The sequence below is a fragment of the Lichenostomus cassidix genome, chromosome 4 (assembly GCF_008360975.1).
Source record: "Lichenostomus cassidix isolate B80296 chromosome 4, HeHo_3.0, whole genome shotgun sequence".
NCBI lineage: Eukaryota > Metazoa > Chordata > Aves > Passeriformes > Meliphagidae > Lichenostomus > Lichenostomus cassidix.
The window spans coordinates 67,404,870-67,429,408 of record NC_139484.1 but is presented as its reverse complement, the minus strand read 5'-3'; the positions used below and the strand labels follow the sequence as shown (position 1 = coordinate 67,429,408).

Sequence of the window (24,539 nt, the reverse complement as noted above, 5' to 3'; positions counted from 1 at the left end):
ATGACCATTCCAGTATGACCAGCCTGCCCAGAGTCAATGCCATTTAAACTACTGAGTGACAACATTTGCATGCTTTTGGCCTGCTTTCTAAGCAAGGCAGTGCCCTAAAGCCAATTGCTAGGAATCAGTCAGTATAAACGGGGAACATGTTACTTTTTGGATAAACTTCATATTCTGAGATTATAAACAGGGCAGATTGAGGAACCCAGCAAGTTTTCAGATGGCCTTTGATTGGAGGCTTCTCCACATCAGCAAGCAGGTTTGTCTTGATTTGTCTTTGTTTCCAGATGTCCTGTTTGAAGTTGTCTCTTCATTAGTATGCTCCCAAATGAGCTACATCAAATATTTAACAGTGAAGGGATCCACTGAAGGTAGGGAAGACATATGTCCACTGAAGACTGTACTTGATTAGTGTTTGCAGACAACTGCTGCTCTACAAAGGGAGCCTGGACTACTGGAAACAAAAAAGGGTTTCCTGCTTGAAGTAAAATTGAGTCATATTTATCATAGAAGGGACTGATGCTTATGATTCACATTTTGGGATATGTACTATTACATGTCAGTGGTAATTAATTGAATCTGATATTAATCTGGTAATTAATTGAATCATGTAATAATCATGAATATTACATAACTGTGAAATTTCAGGTGAGCACTGGTGTTTTTCTGATGCTTCACTCAACTAGAGGAAGAAAATATTGGTGCATTCAGAGAAGAAGAGGGGTAGCTGTATAAAAGAAAAGTTTTTGTTAAGATAATACCAATAGTCTCCCATAAAACTTTTTAACAGAAAATTCTAAATTCTTAGAATTTCATTATGGTTATTTAAAACTATAAGATATCTAATGGTTGTATCATGAAATGTACATTTATACACCTACCAAGACAAACGCAAAGGGCTTTTCAGTCACCTCCATTGCACCGTTTTCATGCTGATGTAATGCTGTTAAGGTCAGTGAAATTACCTTGTGAAGCACTAATGCAAAAATCATGAAGAATTAGATCATATAACAGCTAATCTTTCAGGAGAACTTCTGTAAAGTGTAAAAACTCATATGCACAAGAAAACTAATCCCTCAAAAAGATTCTAAAATTACATTCTGCAAGAACTATTTTTCTCAAGAGGCTCAACATGGTGTCAGACAAGCACAAGGGAGATAATGGGAACTTGTGTTCACAGGAAAGGGAAGAAGCATATTGAGGCTGCTTTTATTTACACCACCCTGCAGTCAAGTTAGGCAATTTTAATTCTGAAGTGTTGTAACCACCCTGTTATGTGATCTGAAGTCTTGGTATGTTGCACTTGCTTTAAACAGCATGGTACACTTGGTCAAGAAATATTTCTTTTCCTAGAGGAAGACTAGGAATCTGAAAGGATCTGAAAGTTAGTGTGAATTTCATTGGAAAACTCAGCAGTTGAATGTAAAACATTAAAAAGTCAACAAGAAAACCCTGAATTTACCTAAGTAGAACTGCTAAACAAAGAAATGGTCCCAGAATGCTGAGATGTGAATATTTTAATTGCAAAGTACTCTGAAAAGAGTGGGGGAATTTTACTCAAACCAAGAAACAACCACTACTGAAACTGGGAAAAACAGATAGTTCCTAAGAAAGTGCCTGTTCTATTTGGGGGAAAAAAAATTAACATTTTTTTCTGTAGTCTCAACCAAAAAGGAAGAAGCTGTCAGATTAGCAGGGCCCATTGCATCTGTGCTTTATAAGACAGAAGAGGTCCTATCCTAAAGCCAGCTGGGGAGCAGTAAACTCTCCTTGTGAATGGATGTGTGGACACAATCCCCACACTGCCATAATGCACTTACATTGTGGTAGTAGTAAGCTTGTACATGAAAATGCAAAAAGACTCCAATTTCTCCCTCGGTATGAAAAAGTATGCAACTGAGCTTTCCTTTTGAAACCACATGGTGTTTGTGTTCCTGTGTGCACCTTGTTTGCCTGTCACTTGAAGGAGCTGGGCAGAGGGTCCTTCTCTGTGTTAGCCTGCAGAGTATCACACGACTTTTCCTCTGGCTCATGATTTAAGCACGAGTGAAATAACAGTATTACCTTCTAAGTACTGTTGGCAGAGGAGTCCACTGAAATGAGATTAGTTTATTCTTCAGGGATATAGCTTCAAATTCTCTATATTACTTATACTCTCTTCTGGAGATTTTCTTAGCAGCTGTAAGAGATTTGGTCTTTTTTCAATAAAAGAAGAAAGGACTATTCCTAAGTGTTTGTAAAGCTGGGTAAAGGGACTTTGGAGTTCAGAGACTGCTCTGAAGCTGGTATTCAAAAGTAGACTTTGAGGGTGTAACATCTTCATTGAGTAAACAGTGTCTGCTTTTAGAGTTCATCAGTACAATTAGAGTAAGGAAAAACACAAATCATACTTTTTAAATAGTCTGCTTTATTTATAATTAATTAAAATATTATAATTAATAAAAGTCTAAAGGAAAAAATAGTCTGGGTAGGAAAGTTTCATTCTGCAGTGTTCATTAAAACAGATCAGTTACATCTTCTTGCACTAAGAAATTACACTGGAAACAGGATTAGAGTCTACATGTGTCAGCTACCACTGTTAGGAGAAGCATGGTAGAAATGACATCATTGTAATTCTGGACTGCTGAAAGGAAGATGAGAAGGTAAAGATATTGACAAATACTTCAAACTGTGTGTATGAGATCATGGGTGATAAATTATAGATAAAAGAAGTAATTTCAGAAGTACCCAAAAACTTTCTTTGCATGCTTATTAGCATGTCAGCCTCAGCCTCAGAAAATTCAAGCCAAAAGTTTCTTTGGTTCAGCTGCCTGAGGTCTGACACAAAAAGTAAAATATTCAGCAAACATTTCATTTCCTCAGATTGCTGACTACAGAGTTACAGCATGTTTGATTTTGTATTGTGGATATCTAGAAACATAGATAACAGTGCACGCAGCAAAAAAGTTCACAGATCCCTTCACTCTGCTCATATATATATTCTTATCAGACCTCAGTTGATCTAAAATCTTCTCTAACCTAATGTATTGCCTCCAAAATGCTAAAATAGTTTGTGTTTGAGATACCAAATTCTTAATAGGTACAAGATTTTTCCATGCATTTGCTAAAAAACCAAATCCCACCATAAGTTTCTCTGGCATCTTTTGGCTTGGAGGGTTCTCATGCTTCCTCCTCCCTTTTCTCCTTTGGACTGATAATTTATCTTATTAGGGGAAAACAGCATATGTGATTATTTCTGGTTGTTATACAGCAGTGGAAATCATCCAGTTTCTTCCCCCTGGCCTGTGCTCCTGAGGAGCCACCAATTACTGAGTTTTAACCACTCCTCATAAATCACTGCTACTAAAATCATTAACCAATGATGTAATTTCAATCCAAAGTATAGCTTTATTGCATTTGATTGTTAATAATTGTATCAAAATGATGATTTTTCTCTTAAGTATCCTAATGGACCTTTTTAATATCTGCATCCAGCTGCACTTTATCACTCAATGCATCTCCTCTGTGTGTCTTCAGCTCACATTTGCTGACTCTTGCCATGCCAGTGAAGAGCCTGGATCAGAGTGATGTGTCTGAAGGAGTGGGGCAGGATTGTGCTTCCCTTTGTGACAGCACAGCTGTCAGCTCAAAGCTTTCCCTGCCAGATCTGCCTGGCTAATGACAATGGAAGGGCCAGAAAAAAGCACAGCTGGGGCTGCCATTCCCAGGCTGGAATGGAAGCCCTGAGGGTAGAAAACTCATCTTTTGGCTGAGCATATTTGACATGAGAGATATTAGGAGAAAATCATCCTGTATTCCCATTACACCTTTACAAAGTTAAACTGTACCTTGATCAACGCTGACTGAATTTCCTTCTCAGGATATTTTTCTCAAAATTATTCTTCAGTTCTTTGTCAAAGCAGAACCTACTCTTCTCTTGAATATACTAACCAAAGATATATCAATTTGTTATGGAAACCGTGTGTCAAGTTTAAGATATTTCTAATAGGAAAGGAATGTAACTGTTTTTTAGCATGAAATCTGCCTTGTAGTCTCAAATGTTAAACATAATTGTAAAAAGATGCTGTAGCATTTGCCAGTGCATGTGAGTGTGTGCATATCTCTGTGTGCATATATATCAGTTCATGATTATGGAGGTTTTTTCCAATTTCATGCCTATTTCTCTTCTATTTTTTCAATTGATTCTATTTCTCTGCATATTTTAGTAGAATATATTCTAAAGAAATTTAAGAGAAACATAATGTAGAGTAGAGAAAAAATAACATCCTTATAGATGTTAGTAATAGGACATTATAAATGGAGTTTATTTTATTCCCAGCTAGCATTCTATAGCTAGATGGTATGAAATCCTCTCTTTTCTTCCATCCACATAATTACTATTCTGTAGCTGGCTCTACATAACTTGATTTTATTATGTTCTCAGGGCTGTTGCTGGAGTTGATGGAGACCTTGATTTAGTTCATATGGAAATCCAGGACCCCAGTGGAGGTATGCAAATGAAAATGTTATCAATTGATATTGATAGTATGCAGTCATTTCTCTTTGGTTTACATGTACTTTTTGGATTGTTTTTAAAACTAGTCAGAAGAGAGAGTGTGCAAGTCAGATTCTTTCTCTGTTTATTTGTAGTCAGCAAAACTGTCCCGTTATATAAAAATACAGTGTAATTTAAAATCTACTTGTTTTCCACTTTAAGACAAATTGACGTCAAAATGCTGTGCTCTGTTGATAATGTCCATTAATAGTGCAATTTATCCTGGCATTTAAACATTGAACAGTTTTTCCTGATTTGCAAATAAAACTGGCAGTGCAGTGTTAGTGCTGGGTAAGTGACTGTTAGTGTGAATCATTGCATGTGTTAAGTCCAGTGCACTAACCACCATCTCTCAGGATTTCCTCATGTTACAGCATCCAGTATACTTTGAAACTTCAAAAGGAAAATAAAAAGGAAAAGCAGATTAGTAGTCAGAATGTGCTTAAAGAGTCACCATGATTCCAAAGGCTTGTGTAGTTTCTTGTTACCAATCACACTCTTGAAAGATTATTTAATTCCTTGAATCAGATATCCAGGTTCCTGTGCAATCTTAAAAGTGAGTCACAAAGAATGCACAGTTTGACTTTCCCTGTTCCCATAGCTTTTCTTCATTTCAGCCCTATTAAAAAAAAATCAAAGTTACCATGTTAAAAGCTGGATTTAAAAATCAAAATCTTTTAGCAGTGAGATTTGTGAGACATGGTGACAGCTCCATCAGCTAGCTGCCTTCTTTAGAGACAATGCAAGATGATTTTTCAGGACCTGAATGAAAAGGTTTTTTTTTTGTTTGTGTTGGTGGTGGATTGTGAGTGGTTTTTTGGTTGGGTTTTTTTTGTTTTGTTTTTCGTTGTTGGTTTTGAGAGTGTTTTTTACGAGGGTGTGGTTGGTGGTTGGGGGTTTTGTTGCTTGGTTTTTTTGTTTGTTTTGGTTTTGGGGTTTTTTTTCCGTTGTTTTGTTGGGTTTTTTTGTAGCATTTAAAAAAAAAAAATTATTATTTAACAGAAAAAGCAGAAAAAGAAAACCCCTCATGAAATATTTCCTAGCTAGATTCTCAACAAACTGACTTCATGCCATTATGGTCAATGCAGGCATAGGCATTGATTTTAGTGGAAACCACATCTTTGTACTACCTATCTAATGAAGAGCTGTAATTCTGGTGATGTGAATTGTGACCTCCTGCAAGACTTTAGATGGTCCATTGCTGCACCAAATGTCCTTGTGGTGATGATTTGGACATAAGCAGGAGAACTTGGATTGACTCAAACTGCCTCTTAAACAGATCCAGATTTTAAAACAAATAATGTGTCCGGTGTACTAGCTTGTCCTTCTCTAATTAAATGTCGTAAAATGTGGGATGCATTTCCTATCACACTGCAAGAGTAGTGAAGGGCATGGGGGTACATGATTTGCTCTCTGATGCTGTATCTGGAGTGTGGGCTGCTTTAGTGACCTGGGCACAAGACTGTGTATATAACATTTTACTCACTGTGCTTCAGAAAGTCACTCAAGTACTTTGTGCTCAGAAGCTTGTGACAAAGGATGAGCTGTACAAGAGCTTGGGGAAGATCTTGAAGAGTCTCAGGGCAGGTCTTTAAACCACAGCTGGTGTAAGATAAGGAGTGTTGGCTCTGCTCTCTCTGATAAGAGCAGATTGTATCAAAGATGCTCTGGTGCTGTTCTAAGAACCCAGGGACAGAGGATAGTCCTTGCTAACTGGAGAGGAAGAGAAAGGCCATAGCCTCCTCTGATTATAAATCAGTCCAGGCTTTTCCTGCAAGGTATTAACTCTGAATATAGAAATCCTGCCCCAACAGACCAGTTCCAATAGAGTGCTAATAGTGTGTCTGAAAATTCTTACAGAGCTTTGAAAATAGGCTTTAAAATTCTGCATGCTGTCTATTAAACAGAGTGTGATTCTTTTCTCATTCATCACAATTTTATACTGGGGTTGATCTATTGATTTCAGTTATGTTGTGTCAGGCTGCCATTTCTCCAAGTGAATAATTCAGCTCTGTGCATAGGTTAAGTGAGAAAAAGAGGCTCCTTCTATTATCCCCACCCATGAATGGCTCATTCATCTAACCCCTAATCTCTCTGGACCAGCAAAATTTGGATAATAACAGGCTGCCTCCAGGGAATGTTCTGAACTGTAAGCAGTTAATATATTCTCAGTACACTGGAGATTGAAAAATTCTTGTCTGAGAGTTTAATATAATAATTCTACAGCTAACTCACCTGGCAAAGGCAACATTTTCCCTACATGAATAGTATTTAATAGTGCTTGCTTCTTTTTCCCTTGATAGCCCTGTCATATGTTTCTGTCTCTCTTCCCTCAGGTTATTGCTACATCACTTGCCAGATTCAAAATTGTTCTGATAAGACAATGACAGTCCCATTTGCTGGCAGCACTGATCGGGATTCCCTGACTGTGCAGGATGACTACATATTTCTGCAGGTAATGCCATTTCTGGGAGAAACAGCTCATTTTCAAATTCAAAACTAAAGTTCTAAACAGTCCAGCAACACTGGAAGGAGCAGGGAGAAACCTGTTCCAGGGTATGAATGATGATTTATGAATTTTTACATGGAAAAGAACATTCCTTTATCAGTCCAAAAAGAAGGAATTTTTTTAAAAAAGGCATTTTTGTTTGTGCAACTGGTTGCCCTTTAGCTATATGAAAATTTATAAGCAGATTGTGTTACTTTTTATAAACACTCCTGTGTGTTAGGCAAAATGCAAACCTTGTGTTCTGATGATTACAAACATTTCTGGGTCCTTTCCAATAGCTCCACAGCACAAAAAGGTTCCCTGAGAAAAGCATCTAAGGACAGCCACTGACAGAGTCATTGCACAGCTTCATATAGATTCTCTTCTAAAGAAATTTTGCCAGAAAAGAACCACTTACATGGCTGTGCTTAGGAAGCCAAAGGGTGAAATGGCCATAGCTGGGGAGCTTGGAGCAAATTAGTATGGAATCATTGGATGATTTGGGTTGGAAAAGACCCTTAAAATCGAGTCCAGCCACAAACCTAACACTGCCAAGTCCATCACTAAACCATGTCCCCAAGCGCCATGGCTACAACTCATGGTGGTCCAAATTACATTGGGGTTATTTCATTCCCAAACTACAAGACCTGCCTGCAGAAATATGGGCTGGAACTTTGGCAGCCATATGGCACCAGTACAGCTCAGGCACACTTGTAAGTATTGTTTTGTGTGCTTGGCACTGGTTGTGGTTTGAATCTATCAGAGTTGCAGACTTCTCAAGGAGCAGTTATGTCCTCTTTGTCTTGTTAGATTTTACTAGGGAACTTGCTTGTGCTGTCCTTAGTGCTTGGCTATCACTTTCCCCTACTTTGATGTGATTTGTTTGCTGCAAGGCTTATCTATTTATTGACTTTTGCAGGAAAGCTATTTCATGGGAATGGATATGCCTCCCCACCACTGCCTCAGTGGGCATCAGATTGGCTCCTTTCCAGCTTTCCCCCCTTGGGCTTGTTTCTTCCACAAGGACCTGTAAATTAGTAGAGACACAAAGTATCTGTTCTCCTCTTGTTTGGCATAGTGGTTTCAAGGACTCACATGGCTCAGAAGAATTAACACTAAAAAACCCCAAATTAAATAAACCCAGCCAAACAAAAAACAAAAACCCCCAAAAAACAAAAAAACCCCCACAAAAAACCAACCAAAAACCAAACACAAAAAACCCAAAATCACAAAAACCAAAAAGACCCAAAACCAAAGCCAACAACAAAAAAACCCAAACAAGCAAACAAAACAAAAACAAAACCAAAAAACCAAACCAAAACAAACCAACAAAAAATCCCAAACTAAACCCAGCAACAACAAGAAAAGAAAAGGCTTTGGGACTTTAGACTAAAGTAAGCATTTTTCAGATCAGATTTAGCACTCATGGAACTCATTTTGCTCACAGCTATTCTCATCTGTGGCTCCCCCCAGGCACACTCTAAAATCCATTTTGCAGTGTGTAGATGCTGAGAACTGCTTCTCACCATGTGAACTTCTAGATTGCTGTGCTCAGCAAAACAGTGGCTGCTTCCTCATCCAGCACTTTGTTTTCCTGTATGTCTTTACAGCTGCATCTTGAGCTGTCATTCCCTTTCATGACAGACATGAGCAGACACAAAATGGAAGTGCAGGGTGCAAATGTACACTGTGGCTACTTAATGATGCCTTTGGTAATTTGGTCTCTAGATTTGAGACATGTCAGTGGCAGTAGATGAGATGTTCTTGTGTTCCACATAAAGGGGAAACATCTCCAGTCTTTCCCTTTTGGACTTTTCTGCAGTCAGTCACAGTATATAAGTTATAGCTTATTGCTCAGTTGGTTTGCAGTTAGCCATATCTGTATTCCTGGAGGAGAGAAGGTAACTCTGGGATCTTACAGTCACATCTCAAGCACAGCCACCCCAGAGGAGTGGGGCAGGACAGCATTTACCTGTTCCAGTGAAACCACACAGCAGCTGCTCATCTGAGAAACAGCATACTTTTGAAACAGTGTGGAAATTCTTTTATCACTACACTAAAGTATTGTTGTATAAGTTATATTCAGACCAGGGATTCCTCGTGATATCACAGCAATGCCTGTCAGAACAAGGATGGGACAGAATCATCTGTGCAAAAGAGAGGAGAGTTTGAGACTGTCTTCCTGCCCTGGTATCACTCATATTCCCTGAGCTGTGCAGCTGTAAATCAGAGAGTTGCAGGTCTGCACTGCTAATCCCAGTCCAAATCTATTTTGGAGATTTTACCATCTTAGAGGAAGATCTCAACCACATTTTTTAGTATGTCTACATCCACAAAGATCAGAAACTTTCTAATACTCAATTTTTCCCCGTTTGCACTGACAGTTAGTTTCAGAGGATTAAAGTTTCAACACTGTTCTTAAGCACAGACCAGCCTTTAATACCAGTGAGGCTTGACATGACTAGGTGCTTCAACTCCAATTCTCCTCTGCCTTGCATCATCTCCAGTAATTTAAAATGAATGATGTTAAAACACGCATTTTAAAAAAGCCTGTGAACAGATGGGTAAGACTGTCATTTAGCACTAGTTAAACAAATAGTGAGGTTTTCATTTGATCCATCATCATTTAACAAATCACATTCCTAAAGGCATCACATTCTTTGTACCACAAAAAATGCTTACAGTATTAAATACTTTGTTACCTTAAAATATTCAGGCAGGTGGACCTTCTGTCATACATCAACTTTATTTTTACCAAGCCAAATCAAGTTTGCATGCTTCAGGATAGGCTGTCTTCCAAATCAGGTTCCCTTCTTAAACACAAAAGTTTAGGAGAAAAGTAGTGGCATTGGGGTAGGATTTTAAATGGATTGCCTAAGTTAAAGAAAGAAGATGAGTGTGAATGTGAAAAAAGATGAAATATTATTTACCAACGGCTAATTTTTATTTACTGATATCATCTGGTGGTGCTCAATGGTTTAGTGGGAATCATACCCATTTATATACTGGCACATTGGTGTCACATTTCTGATTAGAAAATCCGGGAGAGGCTGTTAGTTAAGTATTTTCACTAATGTTTATTTGGAATATTCCTTTTGATACTTTGGAACATTGCAATAAAAGCAATGACCACATATTTCAGTTTCAGGTTAAAAGCAAAACAGTCTTCCATGTCAGGTTCTTTAGATTTAACATGAGCTGTCACAGGCATCTCTTTTTCCTTTGTACAGACAACATCAGCCAATCGCACCAAGTATTTCGTGTCTTACCATCGAAATGGCTTCGTTCAGATGAAGTTGCCAAAGTATGCATTGCCCAAAGTAAGTATACATGGGTTTTGTTTCTCTTTTTGCCTTTGTCATCTTCTCTTTCTACCTAAAATAGTTTTGTCCTGCACTTTTTCAAACCTCATTATTCTGAGTTCACAATTTCTCCTTACAAGGATTTTTGAATCCCATTTGTGGTATATTCTTACCCTACTATTTTTGTTTTATTAATGTAGTACTCGTAAACCATAGAGGGAAATAATGTACAACAGCTTATTTGTCATCAGTTTCTGCAATAGTTTCTGAGCTTTGCTTCCATGATGCAGAGCTACACATCCAAGGGCAATGGAATGATTTAGAGCAAGTGCTCTTTCAAGAATCAATTACATTTTAATTCCACATGATATTGTCTGGTATAAGCATGAATGCTAATAGAAGAGAATTTTGCTACTTGATGGTGCTCTATTTAATTAAAGAATCCCAGTATGGACTTTAATTGCTTAATGAAATTACAAGACTAGTTGACAGGTTCCTTCAGTCTACCACCTCTTCCTTGTGATAGGGTTTCTGTATTTGCATATAGAGTCAGCAGTTAAGTACAGATATTTAAATATGGTCTAACTGGTGCAGTTGGATTTTTTGTGCTGCACCCAGTGTATTTCCTAACTTTACAGTTAGAAGGCTTCTGCAGTCCTGAAGAAAAATAACTTGGGAGTTTGAAGGACCCAGCTGGATAAAACCCTCAGTAAGCAGCTCTGGCCTTACAGCTCACCCTGCTCCCAGCAGGAGCCTGATCTGGACATCTCATGAGGTTCCTGCTTTTTCATGTGATTCTGTGTGATTCTATCACTTAATTAGCAGAGAACTAAGGGTTGTTTTCTTTGCATGCCTTGAATTGCACAGGTTTAATCCATTGCTCATCTAATGAAGGGCAGTAGAGTACAATATATTTCCTTTTGCTTACTGTTTTAAAGGAAACCTGTTTAATATCAGAGGTTTCTTATTTTAGACTTTTTTTTCTCTTTTTTTGTGTCAATCTAAATGGTGTCTGAAGATTTCTGGTTTTAAATGTACAACATATTAACAGAATCTCAAATAAATGAGATCAGATATGAGGTGAACAAGAATCTGGAACTTGGACATCCTTCTAGTAGCACAGTAGAAATATCTATCTTTTCAAGAAATGTATAGTCAAAGACAGGTATATAGACTAACCCCTTCAAAAAATTATTTTAGTGTTTTTCAGGCCTTCAAGGAAGCCTTTATGTTTTTTTGGGCAAAATTGTAGTCAGGAGAACAGCAGGAGAATATCCAGTTATGAATGTTAAAATATGCCAAACATGGACACCCCAAGGGACTGAAGCCCATTGAACCCTACACTGGGGCACAAGAAGGCAATTAAGGAGCAAGGCAGGGAAGCAAAGTGTAAACAAGGAGCTTCTGACACATTTAAAAAGTGTCAGTCACAATTCCCTGGAATTTCTGTCATATGGAGTCTGGACTGTTTGAAATAGTGCTGCATGCTCAATTATTTGCCTTGGAAAATACAGGGTTTGTTTATTTTTCTTTTTTTTCTTGCTAAGTGGATTACTCCAGGCTTGACTGAATAAATAAATTAGAAGTTAATGGTTTCATTTTGGATAGACTCAATAGCTACCTAGGAACAGGGTGACTATGCCATTTGGAAAGGGATGTTTTTGTGCTCTTCCTAGTTCAGGCAATACCTGATGAGTGGAATGAAGTAAATGTTATCTCTTCAGCATTTTGTCAATGCTTCCATGAGAAGTTTCTTTGGTATCTTCAAAAAAGAGAGTTGAAAATTTCACTAAGAGGGCCTGGAAGCCAGACATAGCTTTAGAACAGTGGTGAATATGAAAGACTTTAACCTTTTTTGAGAAAGATAGTTTTTTAAAAGTGAGTTGGTACCTTCACATTTGTATTAGATTGAAAACAAATCAGGGGGAGATTGCAAGGCAGGATTATAATTTAATAGGGAAATTTAAAAAAAAGTGCAATAACACAAGAAAAAACACTGACAGAGTCAGATACAACCTGACACCCTGTTAGTCAGGGTGGTGGCAGCAGTCCAAGTGAAGTAGTTCAGCTGAAGCAGTGATCCTGTGGAAGGTCTGGTCTCCACCTGAAGGTCCAGTGGTAGCTCTTGTCCTTTAGGAACCCATTAGACAGAGCTGACTTGGACAGTTCCCAGGCCAGGTTATATCCAGGTGGGAATGCTTGGCTCCTCCCTCCTGGGTGGAGCATCTCACAATAGGATGAGATAATTCCATGAGTCATGCAGTTGGTTCTTGATAGCTCATTGACAGTTATCAGGGGTGAGTCACAGCAGGAGATAACAGCTAATGGCCCACAGCTGGTGGTAATAGAATACTAAATACATCTATATTGCAACCTAGGACAACATTACAGCAAAAATGTTAGATACTGAAGTAAATAAGAGCACAGCTCTGAAATTTTTCACAGTGCCATATTTCAGTGAGAATCGTCCAAGTGCAGTAGAAATGGATTGTCCCAGCTAATTTGAACAGAAGGAGAAGACTCATATGAGCAAATTACTGATGGAACTTTGCAAAGAAGCAGGATATCAGCAAAGACACTGGCACATTAAAAATACATTTAGAACATGTGGACTGTGGAGTTGCTTCTTTTATGGCAGTAGGAGATAAACAGAATGGATGAATTTAGAAAGGATTTTTTTTTTAAGATTGATTAAAACAAATAACTTTTGAAAGATCTGAGTTTCAGAGAGTTTTAAGTATTAGATTCTGCCTAACCAGGAGATCAAGCATGACTGTAATAGGCTATATTTCATTTTTCTCAAAAGCATGAAATGAGGTGTCAAAAAAATATTTTTCCAAGTGGTCTCTGCACAAAATTTTTGAGCAGTGATTGCATGGAGGGAAGGAAAACTGTAGCCAAGTCAGAAGATACTGAAGACTGGTCAAGGATATGTCTAACAATGTTAGGTGAGCTGTGCCAAAATCCAGCCTCTAGCCTCAGGGAACAGGGCTGAGTTCTTCAGATGTTGTTCTTTTGCTGCATAGATGTGTTTCATGACGATTTTACATAAGGAGATAGAATGAGCAGTTGCAGACTGAATAATTAGAAAATATTTTTGATGTCTCATTTTCCTTTCAAGATGAAGAGGTTGGAAAGCTGCAAAAAATGTATTCAATTTTTTTTATATTGTTTGCATTTGTGTTTGTATTTGTTCACATGTATCCCCAAAGAGAAACCTAAAAAAGAATAGTGTGTATTTGGACATATCTACAATCCTCCTTACTTGTGAATGAAAGGCTGCTAAAAGCAGCTTCCGGCCAAGCTTTACCTCTGTTAAGTTTCTGTGCTCCAGCTCCACAGTGCTGCTGAGATCACCTTTTTGTAACACATCATAGCTCTGTGTATGTACAGACAGCAGAGCCATTGGGGGCCATCTAATGAACAGGATCCAGATAATTTTTTTAACCTTTTTTCTGTACTGGTGAGAGATTTTTTTCTTCTTTTTTTAATACTGTGTTTGATACTGACATTGCACGGAATCATGGAATCACTCAGCTGTCTCCTGCATTTGACAAGTGCTGGCTGCTGCCAGGAAGGGTGATAGCAAAGGCTGGTGAGACCACATCACAGGTTGCCTGTATGCTCCCCGCAACAGAAAAGGAGTTTTCAAAATGTTGTTTAAAAAATTAACTGGTTTTTTATACTATATTCCATTCTACCAAGATTGCTTGTTCTGTGCTGCTAGAACTAGATCAGAAATTAGGAGCTTGTAGGAAGTGAACACCAAAATCAAGCCAAGAGCAGCAGGATTGCGTTTGTGTGTCAACTTGGCTGCTTCGGCGTTCAGGAGTGTTCCAGGGGGATCCAGCATTCCCCCCCGGGCTGTTTCCAGCTTGGAGCAGAGCTTCAGCTGCCACTGCCCAGGGGCACAGGCTGAATCCCCACCCAGACTGCCAGCACACTGGTTTTGCACAAACGTTCAGCAGCAATGATTGCCTTGCCTTGAGAAGTGCCATGTGGAGAGAGAGGGAGGAGCACATTGGATCTGGTCCTTAGTCAGGTATTTGAGTCATGCTGTAATCCAGGTAACAGTGACACTGGGAACTAGTTCATTCTGAGAGTTGAAGCAAATAAGAATTGTTAACAAAATTGTTGATGAAGCCAAGGAAACTGCTACAAATTATGGCAATTTTACTATTGCAATTTTGAATAGTTTAATTATTCTGACTCCTCTTCCCATCTCAAATAAACTCCACTGATATTAATCTCCTTTTAAGAACTGATAAAAGGCATTGATTGATTCTGCATTCATTCCTGCCACCTACAAAATCTTAATCATGCAAGCACTCTATTGTCGTATCCGACTGCAGTTTGGAAAGTTTAGTTCTGAGAAGATATGGTGTGGGAAAAAGCTTCTTTCATCTTTTTCAATCTCTGTATGTATTTTCAATCTTGTGAAATAGGCAATAATGTAAAATTTTTCAGGTAACCAAGATAAATGGAAGTATAGGGGAAGAGTGAACAAAAACAAAAGAAGAAAAATTCTTATTGCCTTAGAAATAGGTTGAAGTCTCTGCTTTATTCATGGTAATATGAATCTCCTACAGATGCCTTTTATCAGATCCATGTATTCTATTTGTTTGATTATCACCTAGTCATCTCAAAGCAGGCCTACCTCTTCCTTGCCTCAGTCTGAATACATATCACAGTTTTAACCATAGACTTCTAAAATTGTCTGTATCATTCAATAATAGATGCAAGACTACCCTTAAATGGGCCTATCCATTAACAGCAGAAATGTTAGAAGATTCCTGCAGCCCTTTTGTCAGCAATGTTCTCTTAAGGATTTGGCTGCATGATGGTTGGATTGCAAACCACTGAGTCTATGACAGCTCGTTTAGCAAGGCTTTTAATTTCCCAATAATTTTTGTTCCACGTGGGAAGCCCCTTCACCACTTGTGCCACTTGCCGCCCTGGGAGGCTTTGGCTTCTGTGCCAGAGCAGAAAAGCAGTTTCCAGCTGCAGCTCTATTCTTCTGAAGTCCACTGGAATGGCTGTTGAGCAAAGAAAAAGGGGGAACAAAGTAGAAATGCAGGTGGCAGTGGCATTTGATGCAGGAGAAGTACTCCTTTCCCAGGCAGTGTCACTGCAGAGCCCAATGACCCTGAGCTATAACAGCTGTCTGACTCGCTGGTTGTACAAATCCATCTGAGCAGGACTCAAGGAATTGTTCTTTTCTTCACAGTGCAACTTGTTATTGATTGCTCTCCCTGAACTTTTTCAGTTGACAAGGAAGATTAGGAGGATTATCTCTGGGATATGTGCCATCCAGTTACTGTGATTGTGCTTGAGAGATTACAGGGTATAAATGTGGTACATCTGGAGGTCAAGACACCTGTTGCACTACTGATACATTTGCTCCTCACCATTCTCTGTTTTATTCATTGCTTACTTCATGTTAACATTTTGCTCAACCACAGCATGAAAAGATTGCAAAGGGGCAGAATTCTGACATCTTCTGAAAATGATAAGATTTAAAACCCAAGAATTTTGAGGTTCTCTTTTATTTGCCTTATTGACTGAAACACTGCAGTCCTGCCTGCCTAGCATTATATTGGCCTACAGTATTTTCACTTAATGATATTTTCTATGTCATCAGCACATTTTAGATAAAGGAGCACTGTCTGGATGTACAATCCTTGCCATCTTTTATATCCTTCTGTCTTCAGGCTGTAACTGTACTTCTTAGTGTCACAGAGTTTCTTATAACAGTAATATGGTAAACCATATTAAGCATTTCTTGAATATAAATTCTATAAAAATAAAGTATTTGCAGACTTATAGGCTGGTCAGTTACTGAATCTAGATGGTATGTAACTGTATAGAACAAAAACAATGCATTTCTCTTCCCTTCCTCAATTAAACCTCTTTCCTTCTTTCCTGCTATCCACAACTCCCCCACAACCGAACTCTGTTAATTGTTTAATAGCTCTGGACTTTTTGGACTGACTTTTGGTTGGGTATTCATTCAGCCTTCTGTGAGAACTGACTTGGGTACATTGAAAGCAGGTAATTGTGGAAAGACTGATCATGTTGGTATCTCTGAGTTAGAAGTAAATTCTAATTTCTCAAGCAGTTATGGGTGTTTTCAAGAAGACATATTTGGTTGTGTCTCTGTGCTTGCTGGAAGAGTTCTTGGATGCCTGTGCTCCAGGTCATGGCTGAACATGCACAGTTCTCTCAGTGCCTGTGTACACCCTCAGACTCATTTATTTAACAGGTCATGTCTGTCCATGTGATGCAAACTTTCTTTGAAGTTGTGCTCATCTTTTGGCACAAGTTTGCTTTCTGTACTTGCCTAATTATTTCCAGTATCACTTTGAAACTTTGTGTTATTTGTTTGTTAATTATGTTTTCTGCTACTGATGTAGTACAAACATAGCAGCTTACAAGTCCCTGAGAGAGCAGGAGTGACATGACCTGTCACTGGATGCCTAATTTAATCATGCCACATTTTAATATGCAGTCTTTGATCACTTTCAGGATTTGTTTAGCATTTTTTGTAGATAAGTATTCTGATTCAGCAGATCTCCAGCTGTCCTTAATTCTAATTCCATTATCAAGTTGAAATACTTACTTGTCTGGAAAATCTTTACTTTCTTCAGCATAGTTAAGAAATCATTGCTCTTGAAATAAAAAACAAGACCACAACCAACTGACAACCACAACAACCACAAAAAAAAAAAGTCCAAACAAGCATATAAACCCTCAAAAACAACACCCCAAACCCAAAATACTTCTTTTACTGATACTTTTAGTTGTAGGCGTAACATTTCAACTGATCTCAGTAAGTATGGGGTTATTTCCCCCTATTTTCACTGGATCATAGACAACAGACACGGAAAAGATCTTTCTTTCCTTTTCCAAAGGAGGTGGAGAGGTCCTTTTCCAAAGCATGGTCATCTGCCAAAACCAGTCCTGGCAGATATTTTTCTGATCTGTTTTTAAGAGCTCCCAAGGATGAAAATTACTTTGTTTCCTGGAGCATATATTGCCAGTGTGTATGACCAAGCCCTACATCTGATGCCTAACCTGCATCTCCTTAGCTGTGATCCATATCCAGTATTTAACTCCAAGTAGACTTAGAAGGCTTTTAATCACATTTTCCTTGGGGTGGCTGTTTACAATATTCAAGGGCTCTTTTCCAGGTCTTCCCATCCACCCATAGGGAAATTATTCTGTGGACTTGATTGGACAGTGGCTTTTAGAGCACTGAAGAGCATTTTAGATTTGCACATTCTTCTGATGCACCTATAGGCAGACCTATCCCTCACCCTGGGTCTGTTCACTGCCTTGGACCTATGAGCAGTTTCTCAGTTTTTAGTGATAAATGTACAGATTTCTGTCCTCAGTGTGGTGTAACATCTCCCAGTGAAGGGGAAAGGATGAAGGAACTATTGCGACAAAAGAATTTGCAATATACAGTGCACAAGAAGCACCTTGGTAAACAAAACAGAGAAATCTCATGGGAGCTTAGAGGTTAAAAAAAAAAAAAAAGTAGTTTTGGACAATGCAGCTCTTAGCACCTCACAACTGTACAAAATCTTCCAACCTAAGAAGAGAGAAAAGGAGAACACTGGTATTTGGGAGCCACAGTCTGTGGCTGATACCAATTGCCATTGGGGAGCTTTGCAAAAACAAAGAAGAGAAAAGTCAAAATGGCAAGAGCATGGATACTTGGGTCAGCAAGACATGGAGCAGAGCAGGCATGGCAGACTTGACAGGGCAAAAGTAAAGTAATACAGATGAGAAATGAACATGCCACAAAGGAAACAGAGTCCTTGCTATGGCAAATTGGGAAAGAGATTCTGCCTTTGGACATCTGGAAGGGCATGGACTCTCATTTCAGCATGGAAGTGAAAGAAAACCACAAAATAGTAAATACTGAATGTATATGAAAATGCAGCCTGGAGATACCAAAAATCTGAATAGAGACAATAAGGAATGTTCCAAATCCTGAAGATCTCTAATGTCAGTAAAGAAGGTCTTTACAAATGAATTTGAATAAATTGTGTGTGAATAGCATAATCACAGAAAAATTAGGTGATCAGTGGGACTTTGAGTAGCCTGCAGAATGTGGAGAGAGAGAAAGCAGGAGGTCCAGCAAGAAGGCAATTGCAGCAGTCCAAGCGTGAAATCATAAAAGAATAAATGCTTTCCTTACAGGATCTGCTGAGGTTACAGCCTAAGGTTGTATCTGTGTCCATGAATTAGATAAAGCAATAAAAACTTGCATTCCCTCTATCAAGTTGGGTTTTTGTTGGTTTTTTTTTTTTACATCCTTTCTAGTTAACTCTTAAGTGATAGTAGGCTCTGCCTAGCAATATTTGCTGATGTCCCTCTCCATGTGCTTCTCACCTCTTGAGCTGGGGAGAAGGGATGGACTTGGCACACTGACAACCCATCCCCTGTATTTGTCAATCAATTTCTTGTTTTTAAATTCACCTTTCAGTGTAGGAATAGTACAAGAGTGACATGACAATTTACCTTTGTTTTAACTAGATTTTCAGCAGTCTGTGTCATCCAGGATTTTGAAAGATAAGTTGAAAAATTGGGCTTGAAACTTGCAATTTTCCTCACATTGTCATTACTTTTCCCAGAGGATTATATCAGAAAGCATTGGGCAGGAAATGTTGCACAGGGCTGTTGCAAGGTAGTATAACTGAAGGACTGCTTTGTTTCTTGAGGGAAAAGAAATCACTGTGAAAGGAAAATAGCTGTAAGACTGAACTGGGAATCTGAAAGCGTAAATTCTGAAAGGAAGGAACAAAGTTCAAGGCAGTGCAAGGGTAATTTCACTTGCTAAGACCAGTATCTGTTAAGCTCTTGCCTCAGCAAAGTTGGCAACCAGCAGTCTGAGCAGACAAACATCTTTATTAGTAACAGTCACTGCCAAGAGAAAAGTGAAATCTCATTTGCTGAGTAAGCTTTTGCTGTCCAACCCCTCTTTCCTTCACCTGACCCCTACAATCTACCCAAAACGAAGCTCCCTGTCCTTGTGCACTTCACATTTTGGCTCTTTGCATGTTGTTTCTGATGGCTCAGCTGCTCCTACCCCAGCCTGAGGTGGGAGACCCAGGGCTGTGCCCTTCCCTCAGCTCTCACCTCTGCCACCCTGGGCCACCAGGCAGGGGCTGGGAAAGCATTGGGACACAGAAGGTGCCTTGCCTACATTCCCTGGAATTTTGCATTTGTCTATGGCCCTGTATAAATGTTTTATTGTAATAATGTAGATGATAATTTTGCAGAAAGATCCTGGCTTCATGGGTGATTAAGGGTTCTCTAGAGGTTTTCACATTAAAAAATTGTTTCTTTATTCCTTTTGACTTTGCTTCACTTCCATCCTTATTATCAGATAGTCGTGGGAACTTTCCATGTGGTGCAATGTGGGCTACCAAGCCTCGTGTTGCCCTGGTTTCAGGCAGGAGATCAAACATTCTGTACATTTAAGAGACTTTTAAAAGAACCTGTTGTGATCAGTTGCTGTGTTCTGATGGCAAATCTGCCAGACACTCTGCTTTGGAGTAAGTTTTCAGTACCAAAAAACCCAGATTCATGGGATGCTAAACAAAAATCTACTTTACTACATAGTTAAACATGAAAGTCTTTGGAAACAGCATTGAGCTGTCATTGATAGGAAATTCACTCAGATTCTTTTGTGTTGAGATGTGTCACATATGCAAAAATACTTTAACTACTTTATTAGTATTTAATAACCATCCTCTGTTCATATTAAAAATCTTTCCATTGCATTATTTTACTTCTATTGATGTAGTTTTTTAATCTAAGTGCCCTAGTCACATCGTGTATATTGCCTGAAGTGTGACTGCCATGCTTTGCTGAGTATTCAGTGTTACTCACACTTTCTCCAGTCTTAACTGGATTCTTAAGAATTTAGTTTCTTTCTCTCCTAGAGTTCTACAAAGTTGTTGTCTTGATTTCTTTCTTTTTGTTTTGGTTTTTTTTTTTGTTTGTTTGTTTTTTGGATTTTTTTTAAAGCCAATTCACACCAAATTCATATTCTCTTGACATTTTGGTAGCTTTATTTAATATTCACTCAATTGCCTTAGTGTTTTTCCAGTTACAAGGTGACCAGAGCTGGATACAGTGTCCCAGTTAAGTACCAAGGTCATGAAGAGTTTACAAGCTTTAAGTCTCTGTGACTTGATGTCATTTCCTACATAGCCCCAACATCTGCCTTCATGCTGCCATATCCTGTTGCAAAGTCATGTCCCTTTATTCTGTTTCCTAAGCTTAGTTCTGTCTTGCTACTTCCTGATTTATTTCTCCTATTTAATATTAGTGTTAAATTATATTCCCCAGCTGTGCTTTTTTTTTTTTTTTGGTCTGAGACATTTGGAGTGAAGAAGCTGGGAAAACTGAAAGCAAGCAATAGTAATATCCATGCTTGAAATTCTTGGGAAATGAATGCAGAATGTTGACTCTCGTGTTATAACTGTTGAATATTTTAGTGGTTCTGTAGACATAGATAGAAAAATTAATGTTATCTACTGTAATACACATGAGCTGTGTGCATTGTAAGTACTAATTCCTATGTGAACTGCTGTAAATTATATCTGATCCTCTGTGCTATGCTATCTTTTACTTGATTTTCGTTTCTCTTATTACTTGAAGAGTATTTTTTAGATTAGCTTTGTTAATGTTGTTTCAGTCTTCCCTTGATTCTTATCCAGACCTTGGAAAGTCAGTTACTTCTTTTTTTTTCCTTTCTCTTTTTTTCCTTTCAAGAAGTCAAGTCATTTCCTGCTAAAGCCAAAGCAGATTCCAGCTATTGCACATTCACAATTTTTTTCTTCACTAAGCTGGATTACACTGCAGTCAGAAGGCAGTGAGGAACCACCTAGGAGCAGTGGGATAAAAGATGCTGATTAGTATTATATTGGGAGATCATTGTTATTAAACATTCAGATGTTTCCCCTACCCCCAGTATTAAACTCCCCCGAACAATTTATTGTTTGTAAAATAGAAATGATGTAAAAAGCTAGTCATTATGTATCTTATTTTCCTGCAGGATTTACAGATAATCAGCACAGATGAAAACCAGGTGTTTGTGGCTGTACAGGAGTGGTACCAGACAGACACATACAACCTGTACCAGTCTGACCCACAAGGTGTTTACTACTCCATCTTGCTGGAGAACGTCAGGAGCACAAAGCAGCCAGAAGAGAATGTCCTGATAGATATTCTGGAGGTAGATCTTTATAATTTCTATCGTGTGTAGTCTGTGTGGAGAGTTTTTTTTTGATTATGAGTATAATTAATTTTAAATTAATGTATTTTCACAGTTATATTTAATGTAAAATGTCTATGATTTCTGGTTTTTTTATAGCAAATTGTTACTACTTACATGTTTCCCTCTTGCCCTACTAAGGTGTTGTGTAACATCTAGATTCTTGGGATGGGGTTATATGGATGTGCAAATCCAAAACTTGCTAAGTTTTTTTGTTGAGATATTGAAAAGTGAAGCTGGCAGCAAAATTTATTGTTGAAGGGAGAAGTTATGTATCTGCCTATGCACAGCTTTTATCCTGTAGGTGACTCTGGTGCATTTCCTGACTTAGAACAGGACATCTTTTAGCCAGAGGGGTTTTAAATAGTAATCCTGCAAGCCTTGTGCTAGGTTGTGTCAGCTCTGAAAGGCGAAGAGCCAACAAAATTAGATATTGGACAGCAAATCCACTTGCTTTCAGTATGTGTGTTGTGCCAAGAGCATTTTCTCTGAGACAAACCCTCCTGTAAACAAATCTATCTTGTATTTTAACATCAGTGCACTTGGCAAAATAAAAGACTATAGTGTTTTGGAGGAGTATCACAGACTGTGATCAATTCCATTCCTGTTTAGGGAATGGAATTTCAATGTAATCAATTTCAATGTAATAATGTATACATTTGCTCTGGTTCTGCTCTTTCTGGCTATTATCAGAACATTAAACTGATGGAACTTTGGTCTGACTCAGTTTATCCCCTGTTACACTGTAATTTGCCTGGTGTTAATTTAAAAAACTCCAAAACTTTAAAGGTGCACCAGACTCCTTTGGCAAAGGTTTGTTCTAATTCTGGATACAAGGCACACACTGACAGAGCTGTTAAATGGCTGTAATTAGCCTCTTCTTGGTGGGGGAAAATGATAGTGTTTTCTTCCTCCTTATCTCCATCTTTCATTAGCTTTTTCCTTCTAAATGGCTCTAGTAAAACAGAAAGGTCTCTCATTACCAGTGATTATTTTCTAGGCTCTACCTTTTTAGAAATGAGGCTTCCTAATGAGTGAAGCTACATGTTGTGTGTAGCCACGTTCCCACAGGGAGATTTATTGACAGCATTAGTTTGCAGTGTTTTACTCTTGGTCACCCCTGTGGGATGCAAAGCTAAAAGGCAGTCAGGTGCAATCTCCACTTCTTGCATCACCTGTAGCATGTAATTTCAGATAAATTGTACAGAGATGCTACCCCTGGCTGTCCTTTTGTCTACAAGAATTATTAACTTAATTCAGTTACACTGATTGTTTCATAATTTCCCAGTGTTACTGAGGGCATATTAGATAATGCAATCCTAGATTATTGTGTACTGGATCAATTTGTAGGGTTACATTAAAAAGAAAATATACACATGATAAGGAGAATACACACAGAGCCAAACAATTCCATTTTTTAAAGCTATTTTTGAAATTGAATTGCTTTATAGGAGAGCACTGACAGCTTCCAGATAGCTTGCACGATAAATAATTAGTGTTCATCTTGTTTACTAGAATGGGATCAAGTGCTCATAATGTGTGGGTTGTTTACTCAGTATAAAATGGCTAATAAATAAAACACATATTGCAGCCCTTGAGGTTTTGTTTTTTGGGCATTTTAATGCAAATATCTCATCTTGGGAAGAGGAGTCTTCAGTGCAGCACAGAGATAGTCCTCAGTGGTGGAAAATTTCTCTTTCTGCCAGTATATAATTCTCCTTAAAATTTGTACTGTTCATCTTCGTTATCTTCAGCTGACTCCACTTCATCTTTTACTTCTGCATCTGCTATAAAATCTTTAATAGGTGTCTGCCTGTCTGTATTCATTTTCTTTTATATGCTTTATCTTTTTTTGCGCCATATTTCATTTCGTGTTGCACATGTAAAAGGGAATAATTTCCAAATACTCATTCAAAGGAGGGGAAAAAAACCCAAACATTAAGTGACTGTCCAAAAGAAGCATGCCCTTGAATTATGTGACTGTACATAAGCAGCATGTACTTGAAATTGTATCAAGTGCTGCCAGTGTGAAGGAGTCACAAATTTAACATAGGCATATTTACAGAGTGGGCATACTAATGTAGTTCTTCTACATTGCTTCCTGCTGTGACTCCTTGTAGAGCTACACAAGTTGCAGTTCACTTTCTTCATGCCTTTTTTCCCCAAACAACAAACTGTATATATTTAAATTTTAGTCCCAAACATATATTATATAGCAGTAGTTTCTGTATTTCAGTAACTGCTGCTAGTAAACACTGTGGGACCATCTGAACTGTGCTTCTTGCTACCAGCTAGACAGAATATCGTTGGGATGGAAAATCAGAAATGTAAAAATCAGCAATTAATATGTCACAGCAGAAAATCTTCTCAGAAAATAAGTTTATAAGGTACAAAGTGCTTTTCTAAGAGTAGTGGGGAACAACTATCCCCTGAACTGTTTAAGAAAAGAGGTACTCTGAGAACTAAGCTAGAAGTTCAAAGAAAATCAATGGAAAGGTGCTTTGAATTTCCTCATGTTCAGCTGTCTTGAGTGGCTGCTGGACTGCAGTGCATCAGAATAACTGAGCACTGCACAGTGTTAAAATGTCTTCTTTTCCATAGCAACTTATTTTTAATGTGAATCTTTTCCCTTATGATAGAAAGATACTTATCTTGCAATTTTAGATTAGGGAACTAAGTCAAGGAGTAGAATGTACAAAAGAATCTGGGTGCCTTGGCATCACAGTCTAATGCAGAAGGTAGATCTGACACCCTTCATTTCCAGTATTCACAGAGTCAGGTGTGTATTTGTATTGGCCACAGGACAAATGAAGTGGAAAATGCCACAGCAGAGGTGGGATGTTTTAAAGATGCCATTTTCCACACAACATAATTTTGTATTACTTATTGGGTTTTAGGCTAATGCACCACTCCAAACATGAT

At 38.3% G+C, this 24,539-nt stretch overlaps 1 protein-coding gene across 1 annotated transcript in view; it reads left to right on the top strand.

The window, feature by feature from the left end:
• The window catches only part of SORCS2 (sortilin related VPS10 domain containing receptor 2), a 528,344-nt gene that overhangs the window by 426,003 nt on the left and 77,802 nt on the right, over window positions 1-24,539 (top strand). The window contains exons 6-9 of the mRNA XM_085059750.1: window positions 4,424-4,488; window positions 6,871-6,989; window positions 10,253-10,342; window positions 21,399-21,578. Coding sequence (XP_084915876.1) covers window positions 4,424-4,488; window positions 6,871-6,989; window positions 10,253-10,342; window positions 21,399-21,578 — 454 coding nt within the window. The remainder of the gene's footprint in view (window positions 1-4,423; window positions 4,489-6,870; window positions 6,990-10,252; window positions 10,343-21,398; window positions 21,579-24,539) is intronic.